This window comes from Neolamprologus multifasciatus, chromosome 17 (assembly GCF_963576455.1).
Source record: "Neolamprologus multifasciatus chromosome 17, fNeoMul1.2, whole genome shotgun sequence".
In the NCBI taxonomy this organism is placed as follows: domain Eukaryota; kingdom Metazoa; phylum Chordata; class Actinopteri; order Cichliformes; family Cichlidae; genus Neolamprologus; species Neolamprologus multifasciatus.
In genome coordinates, this window is record NC_140455.1 from 25878297 (window position 1) to 25897064 (window position 18768).

Here is an 18768-nt window from a genome sequence, read left to right on the forward strand (position 1 = left end):
TTCTAATGAGAATACACAGAAACATTTAATAGTAAAACTATCTGAGTCAGAAAACAAATGGGCTCGGGCCCAGGATGGGGAAAGTTCTCCTAATGTGCTAATCCTGTGTAAAATCTTGTAAGCAGTTCAAACCGAGCGAGGCCCAAAAGCAGAGGTATGCATGTGTGGCTGAGTGTGGGTGTGTGATGTGAGTGTGTGTGAGTGAGATCAGCCCACTCCGAACCACAAGAGCTAGTTCTTGCGTTACGTAAGCCATCTGGATTTTCCATGCAGCTATAGTTAATTGTGATTTTGTTAGACATGTTTTAGCACTGCAAAGGAAGTGGCTTGGCTTTGTAAATTAAGGAGTAGCCATGCATATGTGTGTTTGTACAAAATTTGCAGAGACGTCTGCAAAGCTCATCTACCCTGTACATGTTTATGCACTTCAATTACTCGAATAGGATGTACATAAGGCACTTCACACAGCATAATGCCTCACAGATGGGCAATCAGACAAACATTTTTTCAGCCTTCTAGTCTCTGCATCACTGAGCTCCACATACTGGTGCTTGTTCTTTTTCATAAAGCACAACCGATACTGCGTTCACCATGAAAAAGAGCAAAACAACAACAAAAAAAGGACCCATGCTAACAACGGAAGCTTATAAAGAATATGAATTCAAATGCAGCTGAAGAGAAACAGCTTCTAACTGCATATCAGGGATTTGCACACACACCCAGGATCATTAGTCATTCTGCTGCAGGCTTATCAGAGACAATAACTCCACCATAAAAATCCAGGTGCTAAAAGAGACCACAGAGACAGGGACAAATGGGCAGGATAAACTGACAGCCTATTAAATCACACAGCAGGCAGATTTAATGCAGTGCACACTCATAGATATATTTTGGAATCATTTACGTGTCAGAAAGTGATGTTTTTATTGATTAAAATATTGCCCAAGTGCAGATAAAAGGCACTCCCACTACTTTTGTCTGCAACAGTAATTGAAACGCATCTAGCGTTAACTGGAGAATCCATTATATCCGGTGGTAATGTTAAACGCCTGTTTAAGAACATGAATGTGTAGACTTCAGAACCGCAACCCCCCCAAATCTTTGCCTATAGGTCGAAGATGTCTAATTTGTTTCCTGAGTAAAAATAAAAGCGGAATTCATGTGGTTTTCTGAACTCTTTCTCACATGTCTTTTATGGGTTATATTCTTGCGTTTCCCATCCCACCCTGTCCTGGTCACCTAATTCATTCTTTTGTTTTTGATTTTCCTTCGACTCCCGCCTGCAAACAGGGAAACTCCCATAGGTGGGCTTGTTATTTTTGAACAGGGACAGTTTTCTTTACCAAATCCACTTTTCTCTTTGACAGCCCTGAGTTTTAAAAGTCTCTTCCCATGCTTTATTTTTGTGCTTTTCCTGGTGTTTTTCCAAGTATATAGATTCAATGTATGGCAGCTGCAGTTTCTATTACGTTTAATATGTCAGCAGCTCCAGATGGAAATAGCCGTTTTTTGGGGTTTTTTTTTGCTCTAACGTAAAAACTCCTTTATTTTGTGCTTTCCATAAAACCTGTGTCTATATATGTGTTCATTTTGGGGTGTGAATCCTTGCATTTACATGGATTTGTAAGCTACTTGTGAACAAGGCCATCATCAGATCCCTATGAGCAGAAAAGGACTTTCACAAGCGCTTTAGCAAAAGCACCTCTCTGCTGTTTGCCTGTGTTTGTTTTGTCATTATTCACATTTATCTCCTGACCTCAGTGCTGAGTCACAGCCCCAGGTACTGATGAAAACATCAAGCCTGAGGAAATACGAGCCCACCGCAGGCTCATTTCTGCATCTCTAAATGTGATGCAGCAGTTTTATTTCACACCCTGAGCTGATCCAGAGCAGCGGGCGGAAACGCAAGGATTGATTTTTGTGAGTGGCTTTGTTTTGTTTTGTTTTTTTTCACTTAAGTCTTGATGAAGCTTTAATAGCAAGATGCATTCAACGTGGCTCTGTTACACATCTCTCTCTCTCTCTCATGATGATGCTGGATTATTAAGAGCAGGAAAAAGATTTAGATGTGCAAGTCTGCAGTCAGCACTTTCACACCACATTCTGCTCTGCTAAGTACAAGCTGTGCAACCATTAAGTCTGTTATGCAAAATAGAACTAAACATCCTGTTCCATGCTGACATTTAATTTGCCATAATTCAGAATGACTGAATTATAAACACAAGCCCTGATGGGTGTGGAACAGAGACATGCTTTAAATTTAAAGCGCTCCAAGGAAATCTTGATTATCTGCCTTAAAAAAGGACAAAAATAAAACCACCTTTTTGACATATAACACAAAGTGGTCAAACATTTATTACTTTCATAACCGTCCCTGTTCTGTTTCATTATATTTACAGTACCCTTGACTTTTGGACTGCTAGTCTGACAGAACGGGAACGCTAAAGACATGCAATATTAGTTGTGCAGCACTCAGTGCTGCAAACGTCAACCTCATGATGCCATTATAGGAAAAGTCAGCGCTCACTAGTGTCATTAGAAGTCATTGTCTGGGAATGTGTAATGTCTGTAACACGATATTCAAGTCTGGACAAATGTGGTGGGCTGACAAGCACTGGTGCAATGCAGCAAGCATAAATAAATATCTAAAGATTAATCAAGGTCAGCAGTAACCCTTTCTCCAGTATAGTGAAATGATAATTAGTTAACCGGTTAATTCAAACCCCACGTTGCATCAGTGCAAAATGCAAAAAACAAACAAAAAAAAAATCTTAGTCTCATAATTATCGAATAAAAATAAGATAAAATTATGTTTAATCTTGTGAAAGTTATCACACTAGCAGCATAGAAACAGTCTATGTACTCGCACTGACTCCAACTATGTCATCTTATCACAGCACACAGTCTCTGTGTGGGAAATGTGGTTCGAGTATTAAACAAACCCATGGCTGCAGACATTCTGAATGTGGCGGCCACTGATAAAGTAGGTGTGTTTTAGTATATTCATTATGTCAATGACCTGTGTGCCCACTTGTCTGCTTTCCAGGGCAATGACTTGGATTCCACTGAGGCAGGCCGAGTGGAAAACGTGATGGGTATTGAATGATCGCCCTGTTTTGTTTCCTCATGTCAATAAGAGTCCCATCTGAGCTGCTGGCCGACTGAGCGGCCTCAGGAGGGTTTGGTATGTGCCGGCGGCTGCTCACTCTTGCCCCTGACACACTCTCGCCTCTTATGCTGGGAACCTTTTACACAGAAAGACTTCAAGAGGTCTTTTGTGGACTCTGAGGGGTTAGAACTATCAAAAACAAAGTGTAATCTTTTAATTACTTGAGAATTGTTCTGCTTGTTGGGATCACAGATATAAAATGAGCAGCTCTGTGAGACATACGATGGTGCTTTGAGCTTGCCGTTAACGGTAGCACACTACTGTAAAATGCTTACAGTGGCAGTGCTCCCATACTTCACAATGTTCAGCATTTTTGTGTTAGCATGGCAACGTTCAGTAATAAAGCTGTGTCACCTCTGGAGCTCAGACAAAACCTCCGCATAAAGACAAGGCATCGAATCTGAATGAATGGATCATTTTCGCATCTTCTCTCGTTTATGTGACAGCTTATGTAACAATAATTATTTGCCTTCATTGCAGTAGCAACAACAGATTTCGAAAATGTGACAGCAGCAAGCTGCTTGTCGTTATAGTTACTTGTGAAACAGTGCAGGTTGCTTATGCTTGTCACAAGACAGTGCCGCAAGGGAGAAGAGATTTCAGATTTATTTGCCATTCTCCAACCTGAACTCTAGTGGGGGAGGTTTACACTCAGGATTTTTTGCAACATAAGTATTTAAATCATCCAGTCGAGTTCCAAATCCACAGATGTGAACTTCTAGGTGGGGCTTGGGAAAAAAGTAGGGGAAAGTCACAAATGTTTAGAAGATTCCTACTTTTTAGACTAGTAGCATTTCATTCAGGAGTCGACCAATCCACCAACTGGCATCCCCGTAGCTAGGGCAGTTCGATTTAACGATATATATCGGATGACGATATAAAAACATCTATCGTTTCATTTTACGCTATCGTTTGTTTCGTGGTGTCGAAAAATAAACTGTTTACGGCAATATTTTTTCATCGTTCTGATGGTCACTGTAGTGGCTATATTAATTTCTTAAAGTTCTCTCTTTTTCTTATATGTAATATAACCACACTACTGAAGGACAAGCGCCTGTTTTTATGCGTTGTCGTTAGCAACAGCGACGGTAACACATTTGCGTGTCCGCTTGTTTATGTTCCACATAAACCTTTCACAATAAAGCTCAAGATCCTGTTGAGACTTTTCAAAATAAACTGAATCACGTGAAAGAGCAGATTATTTACGGATGAGAAGTAAAAAAGAGCCGCCAGGTGCTAAAAAAATAAACCTTAGACTCAAATGTTAGAACAGGCAACCCGCAGCACGGCGTGTAATAAATACAAAGAAAACGGCGGCCGTTACAACTTATGTCTAAAAATATATAGTTTCATGCACAATGAGGTGCCTCACATGTCTACCAGCTAAGATAATGAAGTAGAAGGGTTCTTCTGATGATACGTCGACTCCAGCTACCCCACACCCATCTTTAATTCACGGCATGTTGATTCTGTATCACTAAACTAAGGGACCCATGTAGTTTTCTTCGGATCGCCTTCATCTTCAATTTGGCTCACTTCAGAAAAAGTAATTTCGTGGGAGCTCATGGAGAAAGCCGATGCATACTAAGGAGGGGGCAGTTGTGCTGGGACCTGTACGACTGAGGTTTTATCTCTCACTTAAACAGTTCTACACAATGCAGCGGGCCTGCTTACACAAACAGAAAAGATTTTATGATAACTTTATGCGGAGCAGACATTCTCATCAGCACATTTATTTTATTTTATTTTTCTTTCTTGTTTTTTGCTTTGCTTTAGGGAGAACACTATTAAATAACAGATTTGCACACTAGTAATATTATTGTTACATTTACTTACTTGCAAGCCATATTCAGCAGGTGGCACATTTGAAGTCTATTTTTGAAAACCACTTGACAGTATCGGCTATTCTGGGTGAGGTAATGTGGGTTACAGCTGCTTCTGTGAAGTGGGCTGAAAGTGAATCTCTTCAACAGATATCTGATCAGAAATCAGCTGTATATGATTTACAAATAATTAGACTAATATGTGAATTTCACATTTATACTGTAACACATTCTTACAATTGATCTGATTTTTTTTCTTTTTAATGTCAAGAGAGGCGATGAAAAGAGGTTTGATCCTGTTGTAGCGTGTTCTTTGTATAGCCTAGGCATTCTTATTGTTATTGCTGCTATTATTATTATTATTATTATTATGTATTAGCACCACAGTGACCTACAATGTTGGATTGCCTAGTGAGTACTATTCTATGTGTACTCGCTTGCCAAAATGCTTCCATCAGACTTTGCCTGTTTGAGCTGTAAAGATTCGTGCTATTAATAAAAACCAGTGACATGTGGAAATGTTTGAAGTAGATGCAAATGTTTCTAAATTACTTAAAAAAAAAATGTTGACAGCATGGTTCCAGACAACTGTAGTATAAAAAAAATCCACATCGACCAAGTAGAATGCAATTAGATGACTAATGATGATAATAATTGGCCAGCAAGATTTGCACTACTGCGTGTTTTATTTTTGTAATAGAAAATGTTATCATTGGATCAATAATTGTGTATTTTAGAAGCAGTATCTAGAAGTCTGTTCAGTGGTTGGGCATTGCTCCCTATCTGTTGGATGAGCACTTTTTTCCCCTCCCATTGGAAGCAATTAGTAGCCTCAGGCAATGGATGCAGGTAATTGTTTCTCCCAGTCTTCTAACAGATTTAGACATACGCAAACATTTAGAGGATGGCTTCTGAAAGTAACAGCATGCAGACTTTTGCTTGTCCTCCTAACAGTATGACAGTGCAAACACATGCTTCTAAAATGGATTAGAGTTTTGAAGGAAGAGACAGTGTTTGTTTACATCTCGAGGGATGCGTTTGCTCACCTGTCTGTTGTCGCAGCTCATTGGACGGCGTGGAAATGCCTGCCAAACTTATGTCACCATCATCGTCTGCAGTCGACTGAACCACACCTTTCTCATCCTCCTTATCCTCTTTGCCTGGCAGATCTGGGGAGACACGTGCGGTTTAACCTAGGCGAGATCTCAAAGTGATCAATTTAATTAAAATAGCATTTTAAATAGCACTGGCATCTTTAAAGTAGTCCGAGTTAAAGAGATTAGCATACCCAAAAGAAAACTTAACCCTCTCTGTTCTCTGCTCAAAGTACATCTGAGGTTTAACACTGGAGCAAACGGAAGAACTATATTTCTTAACCCAGTTCTGTCAGGGATCGGCCTATCACCCACTTAGTTGTATTCAGTCATCCATAGCATAGCACAGTGGAATAGGCCTGTGTGGTCTAATTACATTGACATCCTTATGTGTATGTGCATGGGTGTGTACATCCTGGTCCACTGCAAATCCAGACTGTGTCTAGAGCTGCTGCGTTCCATAAAGGAGACAAAGAGGAAAAATGATGCAAGAAAGACGACGAGAGAATGCTAATGTTAATAACTACACAAAATGCCATACTGTTCTTTTCCCTTTAGCTCAGTATGGTTGAATCACAAAATATTTTCATAGTTAGCCACCCACACAGGAATTGTGTGTTACAACAGTCACAAAGACAGAAGAAAAGATATGAGAGCGCTGAATGAACCTGTTGGGAAAACCGGATGAGCTGACTATGTAATGAAGCCAGGGATACCAGGTACAGTTTTAGGCTATAAGTTCAGAATTAATATTAATGAAAAAAATATGAAATAAAGTGGAAGATAATGAGTTGTGAAAAAAATCAGAACAGCTACAAGGCAATGCCTTCTATCTTAGAGACTAATCTAGGTCAAGCAGATTGTACCAGAGTCATCTGTTAGTTTAAAAAGTCCTACAATAAATCAGTTTCACACAGCGAGAGCTACAGTTCAGCCAAAAAGAGTAAGAAAAAAAAGAGACAATATAGCTCATGTACGCACCCACACAGCAGTATCACACACTACAAGTTTGTATTTTAAGTTTTAAGTGTCTTATTTGCTTATGTTATTATATTGCGGTCTATCTAAACAAATGATTAGTAGTGAAAAAGTATTGTATTTGATGAGGACATGTTACACATTACCTTTTTATTTCATTACATATGCTTGCTATGCTTGTTAATGTTTAATATTATGAGTTTTTAAAATAATAGTATAAAACTCTGTGTATGTCCTGGGCTTTTTCTCTGGTCTAGCTCTGTTTGTGGAAGCCAGGCAAGGGACAGCAAATCAGTTCAGTTAAGTTTTATTTATATGGTGCAACATCATAGCAACAGTTTCCTCAAGGTGCTTTAGATTTTAAGGTGAAGACACTGCAGTGATCCAGAGAAAACAGAGATAACCCCATCAATTAGATGAACCCCTATGAGCAAGCACTTTGGCGACAGTGGAAAGGAAAAACTGTCTTTTAACAGGAAGAAACCAGGCACAACCAGGCTCAGGGACTGCATCAGTGACTCATCTAGGAGGTCACAAACATCTAAAGAAGTGCAGGCCTCTCAGAAAGAGAGAGTGACGAGAGAGTTCACTCAGATCTGTAGCTCATCACAAACTGATGACCAGCTTTTTAAAGAGACTGCTGAAATTGCAAAATAAAACAGTAGACAGTTGACAGGGATGTATGAGCTAACTATGGATGTGCTAGCTCTCCACTTTTCTTATTGAACAGCTCAACTTTCCACACCTCTGCTGACTTATCATGTATGCCTCTACCTAATTAGTACATCCATAATTTTCTTTGGTCTCCGTGACCTTAAAGTCTCATTCAGTTGTTTTTCAGTCACAGCAGAAAAGGAATGTCTCAGTGCCTTCCTCACCACAGGCTATAGCTTCATATAATTCAATTCATTTATGGCCACCCAAAATAAAAATAAACATAATTAGCGGCCGTGGCAAGTTTAAGTGTACCACAATAACACGGTGTATAGTGATGATGGAGCTTCCCTTTATCTTTAGCTACCAGAAATGATAAACAGGAGATGATGTTGCACTCCATTACTCTCTGCTTATCTATAAAAGCCTTGTGTGACTTGATGAAACGAATGAATGCAATGGTTTGTAAGAAATTTACTAATAATTAGTTTCATAACAGTGGCGCAATAAAGTTTCTCATCTTGAATTTTGCTTCTAATGTGACTTACTTGCACAAAATTGCATCACGTTGTTGCTAATTTGGTTCATCTTTAAGGCAGCTACACAGGAACCCAGAGCATCTCTTACTTTAAAATCAGTCTGGGCTAGAGTAATAAATCACCCCCATTGCTTAATATATGTTCCTCAGCCAGTTCTTTTCATGGAGTTTATTCAGCCTAAGAGTTGTGAGTCAAATCCTAAAAACAAACCAGGCTGGTAAAGCCTGAGAAGATTAGCATAATATGTAAGCCCCAGCAGTGTTCTCTATTTGCACTAAAGCCCATTTTCCATGTAAAATCTATAAAAGGCCATCAGATATTCATGGCACATGCTCTGTATCCATTTCCATAATCAATTACTCTGTCATTGGCCACGCTTTTTAGTAGTTGGGTACAGTGCTTGGATCACAGAGACAATATATCCTTGCAGGTATTAATGGAGTGTGCTAAGGGTCTAGTCTCACCAATGACTGATAGTGCGGTAATGGAAACAGGGAGGAAGGGAAAGAGAGCAGGGTAAAAGACAGATTTTTGGATGAAAATTAGCAGCAGTGGTTTGAGAAAACCAACACTTTCACCCCTCAGTTCTCTTTCCCCCACTTTCTCTTCTCATAATTGACCTTGCTATGGCTGTTTTCATTGCTGTTTTATTTTTACACCTGACAGCCTCCTCAAGGGCAACGCTCCCTCGATCAATGTAACTCCCCCCCCCCCTTTTTTTTTTTTTCCTTTTGTGGTGAAGGTGTCCAACACCTGAAACAATTCACCCCATGCAGCTTTCAAATAAATTACAGCACACAGATAGCATGCTCACATCAGGATAAAGTATGATAACACAGAGCTGCTATGCTGTTAGTTTCCTATTAATCTCCACTTGTGTCCTTTGGTAACGTGTAATAATTTAAACACTGCATGACTCCAGTCCACTAGCACATCAGTTAGTCTTATGTTACTGGTTTACGTTTCTTTGTGAATGATCAGAAGCTTCTCAGCTTCTCGTCAGGGCATTTTCAACCTTTAAAGCAACAGCCGACATTTTTATCCATGAAACGAGGTGACAGGGGTTTGCGTCTGTACAGAGAGAAAATACATGGCCATAAGAGAGGAGGGAGGAGACTAAATGGCAAGAAGCATGTTCAGCATCCATGAACAGCGACGGCGAGCGGATGGTCCCACAGGAGAGGCGGCGGTTTCGCTGAGCGTGCGCTTAGAATACTGATACGTGAACACAGCAGCCCTCCCCACCCACCTTCTGTGCTGTATCCCACCACACCACGCACAGCTGAAAAACAAGTGCAGACAACACTGATCACAGCAGACAAAACATAATAACTGTCAGCCAAAGCAGACTGGGTGATATGGGATTGGGAATGGTTGCATTCCAACACTGCTGTTGCGGAAAAAAAACATTCGTGGAAGAACTGTAATCTCAAGATTTCAACATAACAACACTATAAACTGCAAGCATCTTGATGAAGCTCAAAAATCTATTCTCAAATCTGTAAACAGCACATGGCAAAACAATTGCATTTCAAGGTCGAAGGCTGATCTTGAGCTTTTGAGTTTGAAGAACTAAAGTGCTCAGAAAATTACAAATGAAGACATTTACAATTTTGTGATAAACACACAAAATACAAAAACTGGAGGAAAACTACTCAAATGGCAAGTTTTATGTTTTTTTAATAGGTAAGTATAAACACTGCAGCATTTAAATATACTTGTAATTGGTGAGTATCTAAAGTTAAGTTTAAAATGTATTCAGTTAGTGATTTAAATGAACTAAATCCAACTAACTTCATCTAACTCCTTTGCCGAATTGTACTCTATAAACAATTATATTTGAAGTAAATTCCAACATTAGCATATATCTGATCTATTTGCAGAAACAGAAAACAGTTGCGTCCTAAACAAGCTAGGACACTGCTGTGTGTACCCATCCACCAAACAACTGCTGAGAATAATCGACTCATCATTTTCAGGGCCGACCTTTGACCCCACATGATGAATGTGTCTGTACTTGGAGGAGGATCTCCCTCCGAGGGCTCGTTAAGTATTCACACCCCAGACTGCCACCAGTGGTTGGGGGATGGGCCAGGGATAAGAAAGTATTGCCTCGGTGTCGTGTCAGGGTCTCCTGCGACATAAAGGCTACCAGAAGCTATTTCAGATTAACATCTTTCGCTTTATACGCACGAGGAGAGCAACTCCTCTTCCCCCTTCCTCACCCAGCAACCCCCACAACATTTAGACAAATTAACCTCCCTTTTCTGGTTTTAGCATAGGCAATGCTGGAGTTGATCTGCTGATGAAAACACATTATAGGTGGTTAAAGAGATAGTTTCTTTTAGTAGGGTGGCCCAAATTACTCACTGGAAGCAATTGTGCAATGCGAAATTAACTTGGGGTATAGATTTAACCAGTAAACAACAACACAACACTTGAAATCTCATTTTAACCACCCACAACACTTTACTCAACACATTGTGATCATTTCTTCTCCCTTGATGCTTTGGAAATATAATGAAGACGTGTCATTTTGTCAATGGTTTCAACATGTTTTTGATTGCTTTACTTATTAAGCAACTCTCACTTCTCAAAACCATCATCACGCTGGCAGTTAGATTCAATCCATTTATCAAATGCTGAATATCTTGTAATAATTTTAATGCTGATTTCCATCTCGTATTCAGTGAGTGTTTAGAAGGATTCATCTGGATCTGGGTTTTATGCAAATTTCTGACCTTTGACTTCTTGCCATGTCAAACATATCATCGATCAAGCCAATCTGTCTGCAGCCTTTTTGACAGCCATTTATTGAACACTAAAGACCTGTCAACACATGATTGATCACATCTTTCAAGTCAATCCAGCTACTATTGATTTAACTTTGCTTACCTCCAATTGGTAAGTTAACCTTTTGGATCTGAGTTGTGCTTGTTATGGATTCCAGGACTGCTTTATGATCGATCCCCGGGGCACTAGACATTACCCCTGGCTCCTCTGCCATGGCCCACGACCTGGCCTCAGTTCTGCTTTGAGTTGTGTGGACTTCTGATGTAGTGAAGTCTCCAGCTTGGAGGGTAATGCTAACAGATGCATCTTGTGGTTCTCTGCTAAATATTGTTTCTGGGGTAGCAGTGTGAGCAGCCGGCCCCAGATTGTGTCCCATGGTCAGTGCGGTCTCCACGAGTCCTGGGTTTGTTGTTGTGGTTTGAGCTACTGCCCATGTCAAGGCAGTGGGAACTGTGGTTTCTGGGGCAATTGTTGAAGAGATCTCTGGAGAAAAATCTTCATTTGCCAGAGTAACACTGTGTTTCTCTTGAAGGTGTTGTGCGGTGGCATTCACGCTGGGCTCAGCTACCCATGTTGTGTCCCATGGTGGGTGGGTATGTGTTGCATTCTGTTCAGGAGCATTAGTGCTGGTGGGCCTGTTGGTGAACAGAGTGTTTCTGATAGAGACGCTTGTGGGAGAGTAGGAGTCGGAAACAAGAGTATCATTGTCGCTCAGAACTGTGCTGCTGTGTGGAGAATCTGATGTTCCTGTGGGAGGTGATTCGCTTCTTATCTTAGTCACGCTGGTTAGGAGCCCCTGAGTCAAAGTGGTGGGTGACTGAGATGCTTCAAAAATGCTTTCGTCTCCAGATCCTGAGCCTTCTTGGACTTGATCATTTGATTTTGTCAGCCCTTTGGCAGGTGTGGTCACTGCAGCTATCTCTTCTTTACTATCTGAACTCCCATAAAAGGGAATACCGAACTGCAGTTTGGGAAGAGAAGGGAGCTTCGGCAGAGCCGGGGCCCACCAATACGAGCTGACTTTATCTTCAGGTGGCTTTTCACTTGATGCCGTCGATCCCCAGAGGGCCTCTTCGTCAGCCGCAGCCTGTCTGTGAAGTAGCAAAAAATACCAAAAGAAGAATGCCAAGGTCCAGTGGAGGCGAAGCATGCTTTCGACAAGTGGTGTGCAGATCCGTCACATGTTGTTCTCCATTCTCCTGCTCCCTGAGATGGGTCCGGCTGGCTTGCCAGCAAATATGGCCTAGAAGACAAGAACACAGAGGACATCAGTGACACACTTTTCATCCACTCTTTGGCGGCTAAATTTGAGTTGATGAAAACTTCATAGAATTTGCATGTGTTCACTTTTTGAAAGGCTGAGTTTTCTTAGAGCATGACCTGCTTTTGAGCCGTTTTTCCAGACTGTAAAGCAAATTTTTGAAAAAAAAAAAAAAAGTATAGAAACGATGCCACTCATTACAAACGACTGCTGAAGTTAGCAGGCTTAAAAAATACGTCAGCCGCCACAAATCACAACGAGATCTTAAGTATTATGGACACCCCACAATTAGCGGTATTCTGTCAGATGTCGTGGTCAGTATTTATGTCATGCTGTTGCTCGCATGCTCACTGTGTCGCAGCGGTTGGGCTGTTACATGGACTGATGAATTAGAGAAGGAACTTCCTTTCATATACATCCTCTTCTATAAGGAGTGGTTGAGAAATAATGTATAAGAGTTGGGTTGGGGGGAGGTTAGACTCTGAGAAGAATAGAAAGACCACTTATTCTTTTGTGGAGCATTGAATAGTTCAAAGTCACTAGCCTGTTGCCTCAGTGAAAAGACTGGAGCACCCAAGGAATTTCCCCTGTGAGAACAACAACCTGTATGCATAGCCTTACTTAACTCCCTCCTCAATAACTCCCAGCTTTGGTCTTGCTCTCTTTCAATCTCAGATTTATTTGTTCTTTAAAGCAGTGGAGAAAGGTCTTTTTGTGTGGGAGTTAAAAAAAAAAGCATCAATATTCACAGAAAACTGCTATCACAGTCAAGCTTCTCTACCGTGCTCTCGTTGTTTTTATCAGGCATGTCACACTTCCTCTTCATTGTCAGCTTTTCTTTTCCGCTATGACAAGTTTATTTAAATCCTTGTTGTTTTTTTTTTTCAAAGCACTGCCTGTTAACTTTGATCTCTCAAGTGTTGCCATTTTCTTTAGCACGCATACAATTTAGATCAATGAGCCACTGCTTATCCCGATGTCTCTGGATTACTTCCTCTGATCAGGAAAGCAGGGCTTTGTCCAGCCATCAACCCTTCTCTTCCCTGCCTGAAGGAATGACATCAGCCAGAGCACACAGTCAGATGCTTAGATATGAAGACTGAGAACTGGAAGGGGGGGGGGGGGGGGGGCAAACATGAAGCTTCCCACACACTCCCCACTTTTAGCATTTTGACTGAACAGCATGAAAATCCAATTCCAAGGAGGTGAGAATGTTTTTAGATGGCTGTGTGTTCGTGCTTGCCCCAGCCAACCTGCATACAGTCGCATTTCATGCATGCGGTGATATGAGTGATACGATTGTAGATGGATATGGATCTGACTCTGCATGTTAGTACAACTTGTTCGCCTACATGTACTGTTCTGTAGTAGATCCACACACCCACGCTTGCACTCTCCTGAATTCTTCAAGACATTCTGACAGCAGTTTTTAAAGGCTTAGAGAAAGGGAAAAACATCTAGTTGAAGCATGGGGCAATATCTTTCATCCCTAATTGCCCTTTCGTTGATTTGATGTATAAATCATCAATTATTTACACAGTGGGTTAGTATGTATAATTTATTTTGGTTAACATTCTCACATTTCACTTCAGTACCACTTTCATTTAGTATCCTGCAGTGTGGTAAATGGGAAACTCATGTAGACTCATGTCAAGTCTAAAATGATCGCTTCCCTTAGCGTAGCGATTGCACAGTTCTCAAATAATCATGATATTTGCTATGATATCGTCTTTTCAGACCATTCACCGGAAGCAGTTGTGCAATTCAAAGCATACTTTGCTTGATCTTGGATTAAACAACTAAGACATTTTTCATGCATATTTGTCAACATCAGGATTATTCTTGTATCTAACATACTTAAAATTTTAAAATTACCTTTCAAGTCATAATATCAGAGGATGTCCAGGAGATACACAGCAAAGGTTGCATGCATTTGAATTTGTGTTTCTAGCAACTGTGTTTCATGGTTTTGAACTATATTTCAAAATAAACATTTCCAACAAAGTCTTAAAGTGCCTTAAAGTTTAAAGGACCAATGAGGCAGATGCTAGATGGGCCGCTCCATTCATCGGAAATTTGGTTTGTGGTGAGAAAATAGGTTTGTCAGAGCCAAAAAAAGAAAAGAAAAAAAGATGAGAGCGGTGAGAGAAAAGCAATACTTAAGCAATAATTAATAGCATAAAGCAGTTTACAGGTGAGGGTAACTTCAGTCATGTAGTATTTCTTTGTGGGTGACACATTTCATGTGCATGTTCTCACATGACCTTATAAAAACCGAAGCCAAACTGAAGCTTTAAAATGTAAACAAAGCAGCCTACAAGTAATGTTCAACCACAAATTGTCAGAGTCAAATGTAAACAATCTTACTACAAACCACCAATTATTCCAAAATCCTACTCAGCTTGAGCTTTAATGCCACTGCCTTTAACATTCCTGTTACCATTCTTCCCCACATCAAATACACGCCTGCTGTAGGCATTGTCTGGTTTGACAGGCAGTCGAGCAAGTGGAAAGCAGCTATAAAAAAGTGGCTGTGGGGAATATGCAAGGCCCTTCTATTATTTTGCTGCCGTTTTGTCTCACTGCTCCTGACAAAGATGGTGGGGAGACTGGCACTGTAGTGTGCTCAACGGAGCAGAGATAGAGAAAGATGGACCGAGAACAAGAGACAAGGGCAGGCGAGGAGAAGAACAACACCGTGTTGACATTCGATTGTGACATTGTTAGTCCAAGAGAGCGAACTCTGCGGCAGTCTCCTTGATGCTCATTTTAGTTTGCTGCCCAGAGCCTCTTTTATTAACTCTGTCAACAGACTCCTGGCTTTCATTTTAGTCTCAGCGTGTCTGTGTTTACAAGAAAGCACATACCTCATATTTTCTCTGGGACCATTAGCTACCTGACACGCAGTCAGCTTTCAATGTGGTGCAGCACGTTTCTCCATGAAACATATGTTTCTAAATTCATTGGAACTATCACCAGACAACCCCTTCTGTTATCAGTGCACTCAAAATTTTATTTAAGTTAATCAACCAAGAAATATAAACCTTGTAACTGAAGTAGAGGCTTGGGTCTTTCTAGAGTGATTGAAATGGAGAGACTCTATAGCGAGGGGAGTCACAAATAGAGATGAATTGACTGCAGCCAGTGTCATTACTATTTAACAAACCCTCTATGAGCGCGGGAAGGTCTGAGGATCAATGACATAGTCCAGGATAATGGAGTAATTTACCTCCCTGCAAATGGCTACTGTTGTGTGTGATAGTTGTTGTTTTCCGAGTCTGCTGTGTGGGTGTACATATTTACAAGCCCTAGTTTTCACTCTAGTATTATTTCCATGGTTATGTGTAGGTGCGATAGCATACAAGTGCACGTGCGTCCTCCCACGTGCCTTTTGGCCCTCTGTTTTTCAAATGCAACTCCATCTCCCATCTAAAGAGCAAACTTAAGTATTAAATTTGAAAGGATTTTTTTTTTTTAAATCTTGGGAATTAGAAGGCTTTCCATATCAAGCAGGCACTGAACAACCAAGGTGATTTGAATGTGTGACTATCAAAAATTTGTGTTATTGTGCTTTAGAGCCTCATATGCAAATATTCTGATACTTTACCCTCCTTTATTATCTTTCACAACTACTATATTGTCTTTGCTAAGAATTCTGTGGCATTAAATGCCATAACAACACTGCAAACTAAAAAAAAGGAAATGAGTCAGTTAACTCAACTTGCAATTCTGCTTCCATAGTAGCGTTTCAACATCTTGTGTGTGGTTACGTCGCCATGATGCCACTTGCTGACTGTAGTCTTATGTTTACAAAAGAGCACAAGCGAGAATTTTATTAAGATTCCCAGACAATTTTTAAAAGAACTGTCGTTAACTGCACAACCCTTTTGCCTTAAATTGCTATTTTCTGATTGCACAGAGCCTATAGAATCGTGACAAAACACCCGTGTTGTGACTGGTTGCCTCTAGGCTCCGGCAACCAGAGGAACTGTTGTTGGAAGAGGCAAAGAAGTCAGACACAGTGGGAAGCAGCATTAAATCTACATTATTTCTATTAGATCAGGAAGTAAGACAAATTTCCTTGTGATAAACCTAATATAGACATTATAAACAATCATTCAGTATTTGCAACAACACAGGGAATGAAGTGATAAATCTATAAGCAAGCGCTTATGTGAGCTTCAGTATCTTCCTCAAGGACATACAGACTACAGGAGTTAGGGATCAAACCATCAAATCTCCTGAGCTACAGTTGCCCCTGTTTAATTTTAATCTTTCTTCATTTGTCATCATTTTAAAAATAATTTCTCCATCTGTTGTCCTACACTGTAACTAATGTGTTCGCAGCAACATGTGCACAAATGGAATTGTGCAACCAGTCAATAGTGCCTGGACATTATTGACCATAATGAGAGCTGTTCTCATGTCTAAGAATAGCTAAACCCATCCACATGTGTCCAAATAGGCAGCATCATAAGCTGGACTCCCAACCGAGTCCCGTTGGCTTGACAACCAAACAACATCCTGAGTCACTGTATTTACAAACAAGATTAATTCCTTGCTATTTTCACCTGCAGGGCTTCCACTTCCCCATCCACTTCCACGTGCAAGAGTACTCTGATGGCATTATCTTTTGGTTCTGGCATTCTTTTTCTAATGTATTTTTCTAATGTATCTTTCTAATGTATTCTAAATACCACCTCTTTAAAAAAAATCGGAGTTTGACCAGCCCTGAGATAGATCTCATCAATCTCTTGATTGAGAATGACACTGTAGTGGGTTAATGCTTGTGTTAGCTCTAGAGCTGATGAATGCAGTGAACCCGCTTATTATAGAGGACGCTTTCAAACACAGGCTTTCCACAGGCTGCCTTTGCCATGGTGACAGCTGAAGCCAAAGACGTCTTGTTAATCCCAGGAATTTGAGCACCTTCTGGATTACGCTGTTCGGCTTCTTGGAGCGTGTTGCTCTCACATGTAAATGGGCAGTCTGACACACAAACACAAACACACACACACTCATCAAAAACAATCGATTCTTGCAAGAGCATTTGCTGGTTTGCTAACTCCAAAGCGCACATACATACATCTGTACACCCTTCTAAAACAAAGTGAGTGAAAATAGATACAACTGCTAAACGAAATCACAAGAGTGAAAATTGCAGATGCCAACATCTTTATATGTCAGATTTATCCAGACGCCTCACTGACAGGAACACACATACACATATATTTAGCCCTTACTCATCTTTGAAATCCAGATGTTAGTAAGAATCTGCACACCAGCATCAACCACAACCCCTCCTCTTATATATGTTTGATGAAATCCAGTATGTTTGTGAGTATCAGTGTGTAAAACTGCAGCTAGAGTGTGTATACCAGCATGCAACTGCCTGCATTATAGGAGTCATATCCACACATCCCTTATTATTGGTCAAGACCACCTGATTAAAATACACATACAGAGAGAGACAGAGGGAGGAAAAGGACGGTGAAAACATGTCAGGTGCTTACCCGCAGATGTATGAAATAAGATCCACAGCCAGCGGTGTTCGAGTGTGAGTGCTGCAGGCGAGATCGTGTTTCTGAGCCTATGTAGGTTTGCCTGTGTGGAACAGAGTTCCAGTCTCCCACCCTCCCTCCCACTTGCTCTCGCTCCCTCTCTCTCCCTCTCTCTCTCTCTGTCTCTCTGTATTTTTCTATCTCTCTCACTCTTTGCATCTGTAGTCCACTGTGTGGCCACCATCACAATGCCTGTGGTCACACCTCACTGGGCAAATTGTTCAGCGGAGATGACCCGCAGCCACGGACAAACACACATGCTTAAAAATGACAGACACAGCCTTTAACATGAATGCGCACACACGGGCAAAAAGCTGCCCGTATCCAGTTGCAGCAGTTTTTAAGGCCAGAACTAATATCACTGATGGTGCTGATGAGGATGTTTTTTTCACAGTCACAAGCACACAGACTCAAAGCACGTGTTCAGATTATGTTAAGTTCTTAGTGTCCTCAAGCAAAACCCAAATGTGATCTGACGTCCTTGTAACTAAGGTGTGTGGAGGTTTAAGGTGTGAGTGGGATTACAGCAGTCTCCTTTGTAACAGCTTGACCCATTCATCCACTTTGACCTCCTCTTTTGCTCTCTATTGACGCTTTAATGTCAACGTGTGTATTTAATGATGTTTTAGTATTATATCATTTCTTGGCAGGATAAACTAACTGGTTACACAATCACACTGCTTTAACAAAATACAACTTGTGCAGAAACACGAGAGAGACGGATACAAATTGTAAACAAGTCGAACAGTTTACCACATTTTCCTCAAACGTTTTTGAAGTTGCCACTATCTTCTACCCGACATTTGTGAGCTTTAATGCCAACAGAAGTCTCACATCTGTTCGTTTCCCTGCTTTTTTTCTCCCCCCAGCAATGCCACATTTCCAGCCACATACCT

The 18768-nt window shown here is 40.7% G+C and overlaps 1 protein-coding gene across 1 annotated transcript in view; it reads right to left on the reverse strand.

The window, feature by feature from the left end:
• The window catches only part of prrt4b (proline rich transmembrane protein 4b), a 23627-nt gene extending 5686 nt beyond the window's left edge, over positions 1–17941 (reverse strand). The window contains exons 1-3 of the mRNA XM_085137229.1: positions 17825–17941; positions 11153–12293; positions 6039–6161 (exon numbers count right to left, since the gene is read on the reverse strand). Of these exons, the coding sequence (XP_084993355.1) occupies positions 6039–6161; positions 11153–12200 (1171 nt within the window). The 5' untranslated portion in view covers positions 12201–12293; positions 17825–17941. The remainder of the gene's footprint in view (positions 1–6038; positions 6162–11152; positions 12294–17824) is intronic.
• Positions 17942–18768: the final 827 nt, after the last annotated feature.